Source organism: Aptenodytes forsteri, unplaced genomic scaffold (genome assembly GCF_000699145.1).
Source record: "Aptenodytes forsteri isolate BGI_AS27 unplaced genomic scaffold, ASM69914v1 Scaffold55, whole genome shotgun sequence".
Lineage (NCBI taxonomy): Eukaryota > Metazoa > Chordata > Aves > Sphenisciformes > Spheniscidae > Aptenodytes > Aptenodytes forsteri.
In genome coordinates, this window is record NW_008796063.1 from 13,150,835 (window position 1) to 13,169,357 (window position 18,523).

Sequence of the window (18,523 nt, forward strand, 5' to 3'; positions counted from 1 at the left end):
CGCGACCCGCCGGCATCGTACGGCACCCCGAGCCCCGCAGCACCCTCCCGCGCTCCGAGACCGCCCTCTCCCGGCTATGACAGCAGTCCTTCCACTTCTCCTAAGCGTTGCGTAGCCAGCCTCAGCTCGAGTCCATGGGACATTTCCGTGACAATTTTTGCAGACCTCGCCGTACTGAAAGACAGCTTCTATATGCTTGCCATCCTCCCTGCAAGCCTATCCGTTTTCTTCTGATATGGTCTATAAAGTCCCTGCAGCCCTCTAGCATTACTGGCAACCCATCTCATGTAGGCTCATGTGCTCCCCACAAATGCAGAATAATTTATCACTTGATTGTGACATTCCTTCACTCCCAACCCCCGTATCATCATTTCTATAATATCATACTTCCAGCACTCTCAGAAAGACCACAAGAATGTAGCCACTTACCTAGATACTGCTACAACCTGTCCTACAGCCCTTAATGTCCAAAAATTCTATTCCTTTTTTTTTTTTTCTCCCTCTTCCTGCAATCCTGGATAGTTTAGAGATTCTTCTCTAAACTTAAAAGACATGCTTCATAACTCTTGTGTCATTACATCCCCCATGTACCAATTTAAGCAACTGAGAATGAAAAGATGCCCTTTAATCCTCTCTCTAATCCTTTCCTTTCCCTATATCTTCAGTTCCCCTGTAGCCTGTTACACGTCCTGTACCCTTTTGGAGACCTCTGGGAACCCTAAGGTTCTTCTGCAAAGCCCCTGTATACTCCTTCCTCTGCAAATACTCCATAACTTTAGCGACGTAATGAACTTGCTAAATTGGCTAATAGATACATAAACTGAGACAGGAGGAAGTGCTGTCTTACGTCCTTTGACAAATGCCACAGTAGTGCCCAGTCTGGCATGATTTTGATATCCTGTGGAAAGTGCTATCGGACTTCCTAACTAGCTTCTATGCCCTGCATGCTAATGAAGGACTGTCTCATTAACACCTAAGTAACCTTCAAAGACCCCAGACTGTCTCAACACAAAGGTAACAGTCGCTAAAATAAGTTTGCTGAAGCCCTCTCATGGCCCCTGATAACCTTCATAAACCTCTTTTAACCCTCTAGCTTTCTATATAGTGTGTCCGCATGCTGGGAATATTGTGATTAAGGACTAATGTTTAAATTAGATGTGGTATTTAGCTAAAATACCCTTTGTAGGACTATTTTGTATGGTAGCAAGCAATACAAATGCTCATTCAAGTAACTTGTTTGATTTATAATCTTTGTTTGGTGGTTACTTAGGACAATATTCTAAATACTGTGCTTTTTAAATTAATGTATTTATTTGATTTTAGTTTAGTTACAAAACATAATATAATTTGCCAGGTATTCCACTGTATTTTATTAGTAATGCATCTGTCATAAAAAAATGAAGTCACTTGTATACAACAGCTAAAGAGTAAATTGTGCATAGGAACTAAAACTGTATGCAGGTACATTTGTACAATTTTTCACGGGCTATGTGCACTGAATTGTCAAGTGCCCTGTTAATACTGTAAAAATGTGCCTCCAATAAGATAAACTTGTAACACAGTTTAATTTTTTTAGGTATCTAAAGGAATTTAGGACAGAGCAGTGCCCCCTATTTTTGCAGCACAAGTGTGCCCAGCACAGACCATTTACCTGTTTTCATTGGCATTTCCTAAATCAGCGTCGTCGTAGACCTATACGAAGGCGTGATGGGACTTTTAACTACAGTCCAGATGTTTATTGTACAAAATATGATGAGACTACAGGAATCTGCCCAGATGGAGATGAGTAAGTGATTTCTTTCAGTCCTAGGTGTTTATAGTATTATCAATGACGTTAAGGAAAGATGCTAATTTCTCCTTAGTGAAAATGATCAATAGACTCCTGCTGCAGTTTATTTGAAAACAGATTTCTATAAGTGATTTGTCAATTTTTGGCACATATACTTTTATATAAGCATGTATTGTTCAGGCCCTCATAGAGTTAGAACTATGATTTTGCATTGTGACTATCTTTAAAGCGTAACGTAAGAAGCTGGTTTTCTGCTAGTATTGTTCCTGCACATTTGTGCTAGTATTGTTGCTGCACCTTTTTTTTTTTTCCAGTTGTGCTTCCTTTTTCTCCTGACAACTTTGAAATTGACCAGTAGGTGTAAACCGTGCTGTGTAGAGGTGGCTTCAAGATTTTAAACTTCTGTAAGTTTTGTGAAGATTGATGGGTAGTAGAGGAGAATGACTGTTTTGTGATGCTTTCAGTGAGAAAAAGCAAAGGAAGGAGTTCACTGTTAGTTGTCTGGCTAGCCTGTTAGTGTTCGCATTTCCATGGACGTGTGTCTCTTCTAGCTAAAGGGAGACTTGGGGAGGGGTGGAAGCTTTGTGGAGATGAGGATGAGCAAATGGTACAGTATCGCAGGCAGGCATATATAGAGGAGCTGGGTATATTGTGGTCATATGTCAGAGGAGCTACCTTCATCTGCAGTGATGGAAGCAAGGAAGGACTTCTGACAAAAAACATTTGCAGGAAAACAGCCAGGAAATATGTAGTTATGCTGGTCACCTGTTTTAAAAATTGAAGATTAATTATTTTGGTTACTGTAGTGTATAGCAGCACTTGTCACAGATCAGGTATCTTTGTGTTATAGGCTGTAGTCACAGAAGAGAAAGGTGGATTTTTCCCAGAGGCTTTACAAACTAAATGACAGAGATAAGAGAAGGTAAACAACAAAAATGCACTAGGCAGCATGACAATATTGAGTACCATGCCTAAGCAATATAAACAGCAAAAAATGCCTCTGAGGGATGATTTAAAAGAGAGCAATTAATTACCTTTTCAGGTGTTTGTAAAGTGCTCCTTCCAGTCCTGGGGCAGCATGGGCAGTTCTTCTTTGAAAATCAACAAACAAGAATAATGGATGCTAATGTCATGGATTGGTTGGGGACAAAAATTGATCTTTCGTTATTGAGTGATAGATACTGATTCTACAGGAGGAAAAAGGAAGCAATGTTTTAAAAGGCAAGATTGAATTGTTAGAAACAAATAAGAGGAGATGTTTCAATAACAGATGCGAGATGGAAACCTTTTTGCTGCAATTGGATGGGAAAGGTTCTCCCCTACAGTTGCTGAAGATTACTCCCTGGTTAGGACCCTAAATGACAAACAGGGTGATTATATTGTCTGGCATAATGGCAGTGCAGAGGACTTGCCAGAAATAAGACCACTAGTGAGATTCATACCTCTGTTTTAGCATGTCGTGCTTACAGTTTGAATTAAATGGATAGGTTTAGGAGTTACCAGCAAAGAGGTGGTGGTTTTCAAGTTTGTGTTTTGCAGTGAAATTGCCCAGATGTAGAAGGGGAGCAGGAACCAAGGTTGGAGTCCTGTGAGAACCCTCACCAGGGGCATAAGAGAATGTTGAAGTTGGAAGATATGCTGCAGGAGGGATTGAGAGGAAAATGTGAACGTAACTGAATTCCCATAAACAAGGGAGAACAATGTTTCAAGGGGAGAAAAATTGAGTAAAGGAGACAGTAAATTAAGAAAATGAAGATAAATGTAAGTAGAGAAAATGGAGTCTGCTTTCTTTGACTCAGTTATAAGGGGAGATTATTGGAGATGTTTGTGAGAGAAGTTTCAGCTGAACTGTGGAGGTCTTATTTTAGATCTGATCCTGAGAACTGGTAGCTAGAAATGGCAGTTGACTATTCTAAGTTGATAGCTGATTGAAGTTAAGGTAGAAGAGAAAAGGCATGCAGGGCAAACAGTTGGGAAAGGTGAGAGAAGTCAAAGGTAACTTTCTTAAAGATAGAGGATGCCAGAGCATGTCTGTAGTGGCAGGAGAAAAAAATGGAGGAAAACACCAACATTTCAGAGGACGTGCTTACAGTGTGGCAGCATTCCTGTTTCAGAACTCGGCAAAAGAGTATTTTTTTGACCCTGTTTTGTCTTCTGCCTAAAATTTAGCCTTTTATTTGGAGCAACTTCAAATTCTTACAGAAATAGGTTATAAACAGTAGTGCCAGGACACCTTCATTTTAAGCTATCTGTGACAACATACTGGTACTTTTTTGGCTTTTATCTATGCGTCTGTTTCTCTGTAATGCTCATCTGAATACCCGGTTAGGTTAATGCAGTTTGTCAGTTGATAGAGAACTAGCGAGAAAGGTAGAGTGATGATACCCATCATTGTTCTCAGGAACATACTTTCAAGAGAGTAGAAATTGTTCATTTCACCCAGGCTTGACTGTGATATTTCTTTCCAAAGTTCAACTTGGAATGAAAGGAAGCCCAAAATTTTAAAGCTGTTTACAAAAGGGCTTTTCTAAAGGTAGCAAATTAAAACAATCTGTTCTAAGGAAGGGCCTGTGAGAAAGACTAGATTCCTTGCAGAGTTAGAGGCATATATTTTGAGCAGTGAATACTGTTCCCCACAATTTCACAAGTGAGGATAGAAGTGATACTTTTTTTTTTAATCTGATGTGTTTTTCAACCATTGTAGTCAACTGATGTCAGATTCTAAAAGAGAAGATTATTTTAGATATGTTAGTATCTGTAACGTAAGACTGCTCTAAGAGTGAATGAATTACAGAAGCCTACTACAGAAGAGCACTTCAAATAATCATAGGAAAAAATGCGTCAGTGCCTCAGGGTTGAACAGAAGTAGAACTATGTAGTTGTTTTCATACACTTAAGAATATCTAACATTACCCTTTAAACTGGAACTGTTCTATTATTAAAGGATATCTTTGGAATGTTTATGATGTGAATTAAGAAGAGTGTGAAAAGGAAACATACATTTCAGTAATCGGTTTACCTTTTAAGTTTTTGTGAACGTATGTTCTGTTTCATGGTATATACATCTGCTTACTTTGAATAATGTAATGACAGTTTTACTTTGTGAGATCTGGATGCAGAAAGCAAAGCTGATTTCAATAGTTAAATGTTGTGTGTAGAATCCAATAGAACTTAAAAATACAGAGTAATGTTCTTTACTGATTCACGATTACTAAGTTAGGATTCAGTACAGTTATTTTAAGCTGGGAGATGGCTGTAGAAATATGGGCCGTGAAACAGATTTGTTATTCTGCCTGGGAACAACTTTTTTTTTTTAGTTATAAAAACTTTGTTCCTAAGGAATAAGTGATGTCTGAACAACCTTAGTACCAAACTGTGGTGCATAAGAACAAGTTTATCAGTTTGTAGCCATGTAATCTGATAATTAAAATCAGCCATTTTAAATCAAAATACGAGTCTTGTTTAAAGCTATGTATTACAATGGTTTATGCTCCATTAAAATATTTCATTACTAAAGTGAAGGTAAGATATAACATTCCTCTAGTTCATTAAAGGTTGAGCAGTGCATATTTCAGTGCATTGGCTTAGTTTGATACTATGTGTGAGTAGGTACTGTCTACCATCTAAAAGCTGCTTTTATTTAGGGGTTTTTGCCTTTCTGACTAATGATCCTGTGATGAACTAGAGCTGATCAAGATGTCTGTGGTTGATAGCATATGTATTATTGTGGTATTGTATGAATAACACATTTTTATGTGAAACATACACATGCAAAATTGATGCCATTGTTTTTGCTCTCTGAGGTTTGCTTGCTGTTTAGTCCCCCTGAGTCACCTTTAGAACTAGCTCTTATCTAGTTCTTTACAAGTCTTAAGACAAAATTCAGATAACAAACTGGATAGCCTCATTAAAGCATTCTGTTAGTTTCTGGAGGAGGGCTTCACCTGTTACGGGACTCTTCAGGCAGCTAGCAAAATGTGCAGTAGGAAAGCTGTGTTTTCAATAAAATTCACATTTCATTAGCTATTGATGGCACAAGTATTGAGTCTTAGGGCAGCCAAACCTAGGTTTAATTTAGCAGAAGTAAGATTCTTGTGACACAGTTTATATTTTGTTCCCAGCTCGTTTTTGGAATCCATGTTGTCTTTTTGTGGGAAAAATTGTGACCTGAGTATTTCTCCCTCTCTCACATTGCATACAAGAAGTTGTGCCTAGCTTGTCTGACAAGCTATGTCTATATTCCATTGACTTATCTTTTTAAAAAAACAAAACAAAACAGTAATTTAAAAATAATTGAAGGCTTTACATTTTGGGGGGGGACCTCCACTGATAAGGCAATTTTGCTAGGGAAAAACTGCAGATATTTAAGCAAAAATGTTTGCCCTCTAATAAGGAACCATGGACTTACAGACAAGCAATGAGATGTAAACACCTGTACACTTCTTGCATGGAAGACAAGACATTTAATTCTTGTTTCCAACAGGAATGAGCAAACTTAAGTAGATGAAAATGGAGGCGTGAACATTGTGTATAAGAATATGACAGAGTATTCTCACCGTTGTGAGGTGTGCATATATGAGTGAAAGATCAGAGTTTGTAATGAACAGTCTGCTGGGAAAATGGAAACATTTGACCCCTGCAAAGATTCTGCTAGTGGTGGGACAGTTAGCAATAACAAAAATACAGCCTCAGATTGCACTTCCTCTTGTTTGGAGTTCTGTACAGGACTAGTGCTGGCAAAAGTATCTGATTGACTCCTGTGGGTTTTCTCATTTCTCCGTATCAGTAGCAACTGTAGCAGAACAGGAGGGCTGCATCAGTGCTATTCACACATCACAAAGAATTTCTCACAAGGTTCAGCTGAGGCACTATAATGGGTCCAATAAAGATTGCATCTTGTCTGTCTTTCCATGTAGAGCCAAGAAGTGTGAAAGAACTACTTTCAAATCCTGAGTGTAGACTGTGCTCCATCTTACACTGATAAAATGAGAGGTAGCACTGAATTTGGTATACCCAGTCTTCCCACTAATCAGTTCTGTTGGGGTTTAAAGAGATGGGTACAAATCACTAGCTGCAGCCCATTTATCTTGTTTAACAGAATGCTGGTTTTAAATTCCTACAAGGAAGCAACTTGATTCTCAGAAATCATAAACAGTATCAGTTCCTGGAAGTCAGCACAAGCTGCAGGTGTTTAGCACAGCAGGAAAAAAATGTATGATTTTGATGTAAATATATAAATACCAGACTTGTAAATGTTTGCAAACAATTGCATTTGTTTAGTCTATTTTCTAAATAACCTTTTTAGAATATAGTAAATAAAGCTTAAGCTAGCATAAATTTTTATGAGTGTTGAAGTCTACTTAGTGCTTCGCTATTCTCCCTCCGTTCAAAGTAAAATATTTCTGTGGGACTTTTCATTTGTGGTTCCGTATCACACTCTAAGCTTTTTGGTGCAGTTTTCTTTTACTTTGGGATGGGGGGAAGTAGTTTTTGGTGATTCATTATTTTTTCAAAACCAGCAGAGACCAAAATTAATTGCACTGAAATAAACTGGGAGAGAACAGACATCCCTGTGTATATATTTTTGTGGGTTTTTTTTAAATTTGTTTACTATTGGTAGTTGGAATTATAATCCGTACATGATGCTAACCATTTTAAAGTACAGACCATAACTCTCATAGTTGTGTCTGAAAAATGGTTAGTATATGTACAAAGCTGTATTGCTGATGTAAAAATCGTTCTCTTCGCTTTAGTAGAAGAGGAGTCATTTTAGATTTCCCCTGAGATTGTTCAATAAGTTCCATGTCTATAAAGAGCATGCAGGAAAAAAAATAACCGTGCTTCAAGTACGCCTTGATTTTAGATAACAATAATGTTAAAAAAAAATAAAATTCTTGTACTTCTAAGTGTGGAAATGATTTGAGCTTGTATCAGTAGGGAACATGTCATTCCTTAGTTCAGATGATGTTGTTGCTTACAGGGGTGCTTACTAGATTTATTAATAATATCTTTGTGAGCCAGCCTGCTATAAATTCTTATAACTTTAGCAGAGACTAAGAAATAAATTAATGTTTTTCATTTTGAAGCTGATCTGTGATGGTGGTTTGTTTGGGACAATTTTTGTTTGAAGAATCCTGCAAAGTTACTTGTTAAGTTAATAAGAGATATAGCATAATTCAGAATTAAATTGTTAAAAACAAAATTCAGAGCAGTGCTCTAACTTTCCTCTTTCTGTTATGTAGTTGCCCTTACCTGCATCGAACAACAGGGGATACAGAAAGGAAGTATCATCTCAGATATTACAAGACTGGAACATGCATTCATGAAACAGATGCCCGGGGTCACTGTGTGAAGAATGGAATTCACTGTGCCTTTGCTCATGGTCCACATGACCTTAGACCACCAGTATATGATATAAGGTAGTCTTGTTTCAAATTCTTCGGCCTAATTAGCAGGAAATACTGCATGTCTGTTATCACCACATACCAGAAAATGCAGTATGTTTTGCATGAAAAATATACTTGCTTCTGTAGCTGTAAACATAAGAATACAATTCACTGTGCATCATGAGAGCAGATAGAAGCACACTGGGAAATACAAATACTAAGGTTTTGTAACTTGCAATTTCAAGAGCCGTATACATAATTCTTACAACTGATGAAAGACCAGATACTCTGCCTTTTGTCATTTACGCCTTGTAAATTTGCATGTGGTTTTTACATTCACAAATTTATGATTTGGTTAAGCCATCTTTTAGGTTCTCAGCTTGTATGTTTGACATTTTGCCTACTGACGTTGCGTTTTTATTAATTATGTTGTATTTTTTCATGTATGAGATACCAGTATTATTTTCTGCCTCTCTAATGTATAATCAAGTTATTGTCGAAAGAAGGTGCTTTGTGAATCAGGGTAGTGGTAGGTATGAGTTTTAGCTGTGGCCAAAGCTGGGAGATAAGCATGTTGTTGGGAGGTATTATAAATGGGTGGAAGGGGAGCTCTTGCTACAGAAGTGGTCTGTATATACTCAATAGGAAAGGATACCAATTCCTAGAGAGCTTTGAAGCCTTGGAGGGTCACAAGTATCTCTTCCTGGACACTGGACAAGCATTCTGGGGAGGTATCACTATACGCTTGCCCTATTCTTATACTCTTCCCTAGGCATCTGCTATTGGCCACTGTTGGAGACAGGATTCCAGGCTAGATGAACCTTTGATCTGAGCTGGTATGGCTGCTATCTTACATTCTTACCTTTGTTACCCTTTATTCCCAACCATCTGTTGGGACATGATAGCTCTCCCTTCACAATAATTTTAGTAAAGTTAGTGCCTTTTCAGTAATTTCGTAATTATTTAAATTCGTATTTTGCCACAGAATTCACTGCTGCATTGCCTGGTCACATATTGTTTAGTTATATATAGCTTTTCCTTCCAGAAGACTTTCTTCAATTAGCTAGTTGATGCTTCTTCTGCAAGACATCTGTCCATTTTCTTTTTCTTCTTTTTAACTTTCCTCATTTAGCTTACGCAGCATGATGCCACATCAGTCTGAATACAGAATGATTAGTATCTTTGTAATCTTTTGAATTGCATTAGAATGAGGAACCAATGTATAGCAAGACTGAAACCAAGCTGCGTTCTGTAAATGTCTTTTGATGTGTTACATGATTATTTATTGGTGATGGACTATGTATAGAGCATCAGGAGGAGCTGAAGACATTTGTGGTAGGAGTCTACGTTTAATGGCTTGAACCTACAAGTAGGCTGCCTCAAACTTCTTTGGTGTTTGTGAAAAACAGTTGTGTGCCATTGCTTCTCCTGATTTCAGGCATCCAGCATTCATAAGGAAGTCCAAACAGTCAGGTCTTATTTTTTCTTTGCTGGTCTTTTTGCTCTATGATGGACACAGATATTAGGGTTTCTTCATTTTAAGTAAAGAGCAGAGAAATAACAGTAGAATCACTGATACAGACGTTAACTTTATTCCCCTTAATAGCCTTGTTCTTCTACATATCCACTTTAAAGAAGAAATACTCTCTAGGAACTACCTGTTTTCCTTCTCATTGCCTGCACCTTTTCTGAATCTGTAAAAGAAATATTTTGACTGTTTGAAAGGTTTTAGACTTGGCTTTGGTTCTGTCTTATCTTCGTTTCCCTTTGAGATTTTCTTTCTTGGAGGATGCTTGGGGTCTGGGAAGTTCTTGAAATGATATGTAAATGATATTATAACTAGTTACATTATAAACCATCACACCTTTCAAACTCCTCTTCAGAGATCCTGAGTAGGAATATTTTGGTATAGGAGGTAAGCTCCTTGAATATTTGTGTCTAGAGAAAGCAGTGCCAATTGAAAGTAGAGGCCTTTGATTCTCATAAAGTACTATAGATCCACCTCTGGTATTTGATTCCTCACCTTGTTTCTCCATTGCTTCAAAGTCTGCCTAATATAATTATGCTATAATATCTTTTTTTTTTTTTAATCTTTTGTATTGATTTGCCATTGTTGAATCTCTGTACAGCTTAATTTTACTAAAATGGTATAATAAAATTGTCTCAGATTTTTGGTAGAGGTTTCATACCACTAATACAATACCTTTCAGTTTGGTAGTAGTCATTCTGATCTTTCAGCAAGCTTGTGGTTGCTTACTTGCAAAGCAGTTGTAAATTCTTGCAGAAGAGATTCCATTTCCTCATAATGATTGTTGTTTGTTGCTAGGTCTCCCGAATGTCTTGACAAACTTTTCTTGCAAAATCTTATAGTGAGCCAAAAGTACTTTGGCTGCTTTTATATGATGTAGTATTCAATAGCTATATTTTGTACCTTCCTTCAGTCATAACTTTTCCAAGGCAGAGAGTCTTATGGTGTTTAATTCTCCCTCATAGAGGAGGAGTTCTGTACTTCTGATCACCCTTCCTGCCCTTTCTGTATCTTTTTTAGTTCTACTGTGTCCTGTGTGGCAGTGGAATATCAGAAATTAATAGTGTATTCAAAATGTCAGCACACCAGTGTACAGAGGTACAGATGGGCATTGCTGGTACAAACATTATCTGTGTACATAATGCCAGCATTCCTTCATGTGTTCTCTTTGATTTGTATGACATGGTTATTCCTTACAATTGTTTGCCAGCTTCAGTGCAAGTAATGGTTTGAAATACAGCCATTTTAATTTTTTTAACGAATTAGGCTTCTTAAGAGCTGGATTAAATGACAGAATTTTGATAGACTTGGACAGGATTACACCTGCGACAGATAGGGTTACTGTAGCTATGCAGTTTAGCAGTGTTACTTTCTTTTCCCCATTCCAGAGAACTTCAGGCACAGGAAACCTTGCAGAATGGGCAGCTAGGATGCGGTGAAGGCATTCCAGATCTGCAACCAGGAATTTTAGCAAGCCAGGCAATGATTGAGAAGATCCTTAGTGAAGATCCAAGATGGCAGGGTAACGTTACCCTGTCTCCTTTCTCTGTTTCTTTACTGGTGTTTGATCCAATTTGTTGATCCTGGGTCTTCATCTGGGAGAAGTTCAAAAGCCTTTTTTAACAGAGTAAAGAATTGGTTTATATAAGTAATATGGATATTTGTGAACAAGTTGTACCATCTGTGACATTTATATTGAGATTGCATTTTGAAAATGTTTTGTTTTGAAAACGTTTAATAGGTCTTTTTCAGTTTAATTGATAGAAGTGTTGCTAATCTGTGTCAATTGAATAAATGTTCTTAAAAGTCAGTAGGAGCTCTGTCTTGTGCTAAGTAGTAGTAATAATGAGAGTCTTCATTTTTTGAGTCATTCATAGACTAGTTAATGGACTGTTATTATTTGCTGAGCTTGACTAACAGAATGAAGTGGAATATTAAACAGAAAATTGGAGCAGAATATTAAAATACAAGAATGTCTTGAAAGCATTATATTAGATCTCTTAAAGTAAACCTAGTTTTCTTAAGGCTTTCAAGTTTGGTTCTCATGTTCTTGGTTTAGACTTGCTTATTATGTAGCCAAAGGTGTTAGTATCAATGGGATATTGTTAGAGCTCTTGCCCAAATTTTGCTTTGGAAAAGACTGCTGGGTACAATTACTTCCACAAAATTCATGTGGGGACAGTAACACAGGAAGAGGTCATATGAAGATGCTGTCTCTAAGGAATTCAAGGGGAGATAATTGTATGATACTTGTCCCCTCTATATTTTTTAAATCTACTATAGGATGAGTTCCAACCATTTAAGTACTAATAATGTGTAGAGCTTAATTGTCAGCTCTAGATCAAAAAATATTGGATGTTCAACGTAAAAAGACAGGAAAATTGACCAACAACAAACACTTTTATTGCATTCCTTGCATTGTGACAAGTCTGTGTTATATAATGGTGGATGGCTTCTGTCAATCCCTGTAAATATGGTGAGACTGCACGTAGTTTCTGGGGATTGAAAATCATCCAACTAGTGATTTCAGCCTTATTTTCTTAAGTCTTTAATGAAACTATTGAAAAGGACTGAACAAAGAATAGACTCCATGTGATACTCTGATGAATAATCTTTGCTATTTGAAAGTACATCATTAATGACTCTCTGAGAATGTTTCTTCAGCTAGTTTTCCACAAATCCTACAGGAGTCTTGTAGTATTGTGCAGTTCGTTTTTGAGAACATCTCAGGCTAAAAAGTTTGCTGAAGTCAAGGTACATCACATTGACTGCTTCTGTTTTACCTACATCCATTTTCCCACCTTAGGAAGAAGGTAGATTGGTTTGACATGATTTACTCCTCATGCTTGCCATTAGCTAAATTGTACCTTCTAATTTATTTACTTGCTCCATTGTTTTTCTGAATTTTTCTGTTTCTAGACAGAACCTTGTTTGTCATCTCTTAGTTCCTCCTTCCTGGAACCATAGATGTAGAGATAGAGGCAAACATAGAGAAGAGGCTCTAGAACATGTCCAGGAAGATTTTACTAGACAGCCTTAGCATGCCCTAACATGAAAGCAGTTTTGATGAAATGAGGACTGTCAACACTAAACTTAAGAGAAATCCAGATATAAAATTGTATAAGTTTTTAGTGTTTGTCTTACTAAAATGAATAATGTATTTTCAGGTATTCATTTTCAAAATGTTAAATGTATCTAATGAGAATTTCCAGATAGTTTCTCTACCAATAGATTGCTAGTGCTTTATTTATGTACTTTATTGTAATATTGCTATTGAATATAAAAGCAATGAAGATTGCTTTGCCTGTAAATGTGTTAGCCTTTTATTTTAAAAAATGCAGGGGTCAGTCTAAGTTTATAAGAATGGAGGGGTCTGTGAATCATAATTTTTTTACAAAAAGCAGTGTGATACCTAAGCTCACTAAAGACACTCTGAATGCAAAAATTAGTTGTTTATTTCTCTTAATTGTTGACCTGTTTACAGACACAAATTTTGTATTAGCTGGCTACAAGACAGAACAATGTACCAAGCCACCCAGACTCTGCCGCCAGGGTTATGCATGTCCACACTATCACAATAGTCGAGATAGAAGACGAAATCCCAGAAAATTCAAATACAGGTACATAAATACATACTAAGAATATGGTCAGTCATGCAGTTGTTAATGGACTGATCTGTTTGGGTTCTTCTATAATGCAGTTGGATATTCCTAATGGAATAAAACCCCATCTTTTCCAATAGCCTTGCTAAATTTCTTTTGGGGGAAAAAAGCATTTGTTCAGAATGATCAGACAGTTCTGAAGACAAAAACTATGAAGCTGTAATGGAAGTATCCTTCTTTCTTGTGAAGAATGAAAACAATTTCTATAATTCTTAGCAAAAATTGGAATCACTAGGTCAAACCTTCGTTATGAAAAGATCAGTTATAACTTCTGTCTTTTTTCTGGTTTTGTTCTATAATTTTCCATTTCTGAGCAATATTTTTAGGACCAAAATTAATGCATCACCTCTCTTACTTTTCATCATTACATCATTCATCATTACATCATTTTACATCATTCTCGTACACTGTGGTTTCTTCATTTTTTTGGTGTTTTTTTCATGCAGTGATACAAGGTTTAGAATTGATGGGCTTTGCTTAACAATCTCAGGACTGTGAATAAATGTCATTAGACAGAAGATAGATAGACTCCTGCTAGCTCATCTTTCTATCAATTTCCAAAAAGTCAGAGTCTCTCAGAATTTGCAACTGTATAGGTCCCAGAATCTAAGATTCTGAGATATAGTGGGAAATAATTTGAGACTTCTGCTAGGAGGTAGATACAAACATGCTCTGGACATCACTTTTTTCTAGGTCCACTCCTTGCCCCAATGTAAAACATGCAGATGAATGGGGTGAACCTTCAAGGTGTGAAAGTGGGGATAGCTGTCAATATTGTCATTCTCGTACAGAGCAGCAGTTTCATCCTGAGGTAAGAACTATGTTTCTACTTATTTTTAGCCATTTCAAATTTATTATGGATTAAATTATCGATTAAAGATACTATTTATGAAAAAACATGACATTTCATTCAACACTTCCAGTCGTTGAGGGTGTATGCTTAAGCAAAACAAAATTTGCTAAGAAATAGTTATTTGTACTGCTGTGGTTTTCACTGATAGGCATTTTTGTTGTGCTGCTTATGAAAAATGAATTAATGTTCTCTGGATTTGGGCATAAATAAATGTGTTCTCTTTTTTACCTAACTTCTTGGATTGGTAATGAAGTCACAGTAGTAATTGCTAGTCAATAACTTGGGACAAATTTCTATTTTAAGTATAGTTAAAAAAGCTTTATTGCAAATAATTAAGAGAAACTGAATAGGTCAGGAGGAGGTAGAAGGAGCAGAAAACTTTCCTAGTGGCTGAAGTAAGACACTTCAGAAAAACAAGGTGATTTTAGATTCCTCTGTAGGCAAAGTCATTGTAACTTTGTTGGATGCTTGAGCATAACAGTGAAATGCCAGGGAAGAGAGCAGTGCCATGCAATCTGCTGAGATTTAATTCTTATGTGACACTATGAAAATATTAATTGTGCCAGTTAATGGAAACAAACATGATACTGAAAAGACATGTTATGCTAGAAGCTGCCTGTACAACATTGGATATCCGTTTTCATTTTGGGACCTTTGAATGGACATGAAGAACTCACAGCAGGATGTAATTTCTTGCATTAGAAAGTTCAATACTTAGTAAGGTATAAGCAAAGACCATTCAAGCAATTGCTAATTTCTTTTCCGATTATGAAGATTATTGAAGGCATCTCAAGACCTCACTGGGAAAGGAATTCTTAGAATACTGCCTCCAGGATTGTTGCAAGCTTCATATATGTTCCCTATCATAAGTTGACCAGCTACATCTTTATACTAAATAGGTGTCAGCTATCTCTACTCTTGTGATGCTGCTCCAGAATTTCACTGTCCTGATTACTAGAGATTTTACAGTCCAGACTTATTTCAGATCATCTAATTTCTTCTGCATCATAGTCCAGCCCTTTTCTGTAGTAAAGGTGTCTTCCTGCTTAGTATTGCTACCATACTTCTATTTATGACAAAGTTATGAATGAAAGTGCTAAAATAAGTCACAAGGCTGAGCCTTGAGTTCTGCTACTAATTTTGTCTGCTGCCTTCCTCTTTCATACCATCCATTGTCATCTCTCTATTAGTCAATTTAACATTGGTAACTGTAACATTGGTAAAAGTCATGTCCATTTTTAAGAAGGACCTTTGATTTATCAAAGTTACGTGGTGAGTCTACCATGATGTGCCTCAAATGTACTTTTAATTTTATCCCATTTCTTTCTGTCTTTAATCTAAACGAACGCAGACAGAATAATTAGTGGACTCTTAATTAATGAATCTTACCATATCCTTTATTGAAGTCCTTACTAGAATGACCGCATTTCCATTTTTAGAGAAGGACCTTTGATTTATCAAAGTTACGTGGTGAGTCTACCATGATGTGCCTTTGCCAAATGTACTTTTAATTTTATCCCATTTCTTTCTGTCTTTAATCTAAACGGTGACAGACAGAATAATTAGTGGACATACAGGGGCTATTTTTGCTCTTCTCAAATGTATGTGAGCTATACTTAATATACCTCAGTTATATGTGCTACTTCCGACGTGATGGCTTTATTAAAAGTACTTGCTAACTGCATCTGTCTTATTTGCCAGTTTTTTAAAAATTCTGATGTAAAAATTACTTAATTAATTTCCTGTTCCTGAACTGACGGTGATTTGCTTCCACATCAGCTGTAGTTACCTCAGACTTTGTCTGCTTGTTTCCATTAGCTGTGCTGCCTTTGTTGTAGTGTTGAACACAATTCCTACCGATAATCAAGGCAGTTTGGTGGGGACAGTGTTACCACCTCACCTAATTTTAGGTTTAGTATTTAATTTCACAGAAACTAGCAATGTGCCTGCACTGAAAGAGTGGTTTTCATTCAACATCATACCCTGTGATCCTTTCCCTCCTTTGCTCCAGCTCTGACTTTCATCCAGTTGCGTGGTTAGAATGGAAATTCCATACAGCTTTTCTACCTCTGACTTGAGGATTCAAAGCACTCATTTGGTTCCTAATGAAATTCAGTCTGTTTAACGGTGGTAATCAGTTGCCTTCATTCTTCAGTCTGCTTATTTGATGTCAATAACATTAGTTCAGACTTACTTTTTTATGTCCTTTAAGTTGAATTAATACTCACTTTATCCAACATTATCTTCTCTTATTGGATGTTTTCATGTACTGGTTCTTTACCAAATTCAAATAAAGAATATTGCCATTGCCTTTTGGCTCAGTGACTATTTTTTGAAGAAATCTTTTGGTTATCACATTCAGGAATAGCTTGATTCTACTGTTAATAGATAGCAGCCATGTTCTTTTCTATAGCTGGGAAGTTAGTCTTCTGTAATGATTTAGTTCTTTGAGTTTGCTGTCTTTCTTGTAATATTGGTATGTATAGATGATGTGGCCATCTCCAGAATCAGTCTTTGAGGTGCGAGCTCTGCCCCAATAGTATTTTGATATCTGTATTATCACTTCTTACATCTGTAGCATTTACCAGAAGGCATTCCACACCATCTGGGTAGCTCATAGGATCTGGAAGGCTATTTTTTGGCTAGGACCTCAAACTAAGACTTCCAATTACATCTTTTGTTGAAACCATTTGGAAATTAGCTCTTCTCATCTTCTGCATCATTAGCATCATGTACAGCATTGGGGTTTTATATTTAACCAATAGAGAAAAGGAAAGAAAGGAGATGGGCCCAGCTTAATTTCCTAGTTTGGGTGTGGTATCCACAAATGACTCCTTTGTTTTTTGCAATGTCTGTGATAGCTCCTAGTGAAATTGGTGGAAAGATCAGTCACGCTGTTTCGTTTAAGTGTGTCATTTGGGTGAATACTTGTCTACAGCATGGATGTTTTGTTGCTTTTTCAGTGTTCAAGGAAAAGTAAATTGTTTGTAGAGTGATAAGCATCGGTAATAATTTTGTGATTTAGCATTTTACTATAGTTTCTTGGGTGATCTTTGGGTAATGCATGAACTAGTAGTGAATATAGCAACTAAATTTTCAGCCTCGATTTGAAATCACTTATGAGAGGGAAATTTATCTAAGATGCTTAAAATAGCTCTAAAATAAAGAGCTTACAGAACTAGTTGTTGATTTTTTTAATACATAGGTTCATTTTGCATGTTTGCTCTAAGGAGGGAGTCCAAGGTAAACATTTTTTTACACAGCATATGCAAAAGTGCCAAAGAAGTGGCATTCTGAACTAAGAGTTATTACTTATCGAGCCATGAATCACTCAACTGACACTGAAAGCCAAAGACCACAGTACCAAGGTTTGGGGAACCAAAAAGATCCCTCTGCTATTTGCCACAGACTTGCAAATCACCGGAATTAATTTTCTAAAGAATCTATGTGCTTTTAAATAGGTTCTTAGTATTGTTCTAATATGATAGTATGTCAGCCCCTCCTTCCAGCCGTGCGAGATCCAAAGATCATCAAGATCTGGTAGAGCAATAAACTGAATCTGGGTCTTACTAGCAACTTAGATAATCATTACCGTCATGAACAGTCAGTATTACTTCAGTTCTCATGCACCTCAGTCAGGCTAGAGAAAGACATTTGAATGTTAGATGATTTGAATATTAGCAGTGTCCTAATGAAGGAACTGTATTGAAAAAAACATATTGGGGTTTTTTTTTCAGCTGTGTAAGCTACTTTACTACATACATCACTTCTCCTGCAAGATTTCTTAAAAGTGCTGTGAATGACTTTGAACATTTTATTCCCAATGTTTGACTTGTTTCTATACAACATGGAAAACCAAAGCAGTTTAAACACTGCTTTTCTAAAATATTATTGTTACTTACTATTTATTATTATACAGAAGAGGGTTAAGATTCTTTTGTCTCAGGTTTGCTTTTCTTAAAATTCTGCTCTTCTATTTGATTTTTTTAAAATGATCATAAGAACTGAGTTTTCTGAGAAAACTGTGTAATACATATTGTTAGTAAATATTCAGAATTTTTCATTTAAAGCTTTTAAAAGTTTTCTAACTATTTTGTCATTACGTAACAAATATGTTTAGGTTAACCACCCTTCTGTTTTGTTTAGATATATAAATCTACAAAGTGCAATGACATGCGGCAAACAGGTTACTGCCCACGTGGTCCATTTTGTGCGTTTGCACATGTTGAAAGTAAGTAAGAGAACTGTTATTTTGTATCAGTGTTCATAAAAGCAAACCATCATTTCTAAGCATCAGAAACAGAA

General features: G+C 36.5%; 1 protein-coding gene across 1 annotated transcript in view; it reads left to right on the forward strand.

The window, feature by feature from the left end:
- UNKL (unkempt family like zinc finger) overlaps positions 1-18,523 on the forward strand; it is a 62,870-nt gene continuing 44,347 nt past the window's right edge. The window contains exons 1-7 of the mRNA XM_009286521.2: positions 1-1,014; positions 1,680-1,786; positions 8,058-8,208; positions 11,092-11,225; positions 13,188-13,323; positions 14,059-14,176; positions 18,365-18,449. Coding sequence (XP_009284796.1) covers positions 1,708-1,786; positions 8,058-8,208; positions 11,092-11,225; positions 13,188-13,323; positions 14,059-14,176; positions 18,365-18,449 — 703 coding nt within the window. The 5' untranslated portion in view covers positions 1-1,014; positions 1,680-1,707. The remainder of the gene's footprint in view (positions 1,015-1,679; positions 1,787-8,057; positions 8,209-11,091; positions 11,226-13,187; positions 13,324-14,058; positions 14,177-18,364; positions 18,450-18,523) is intronic.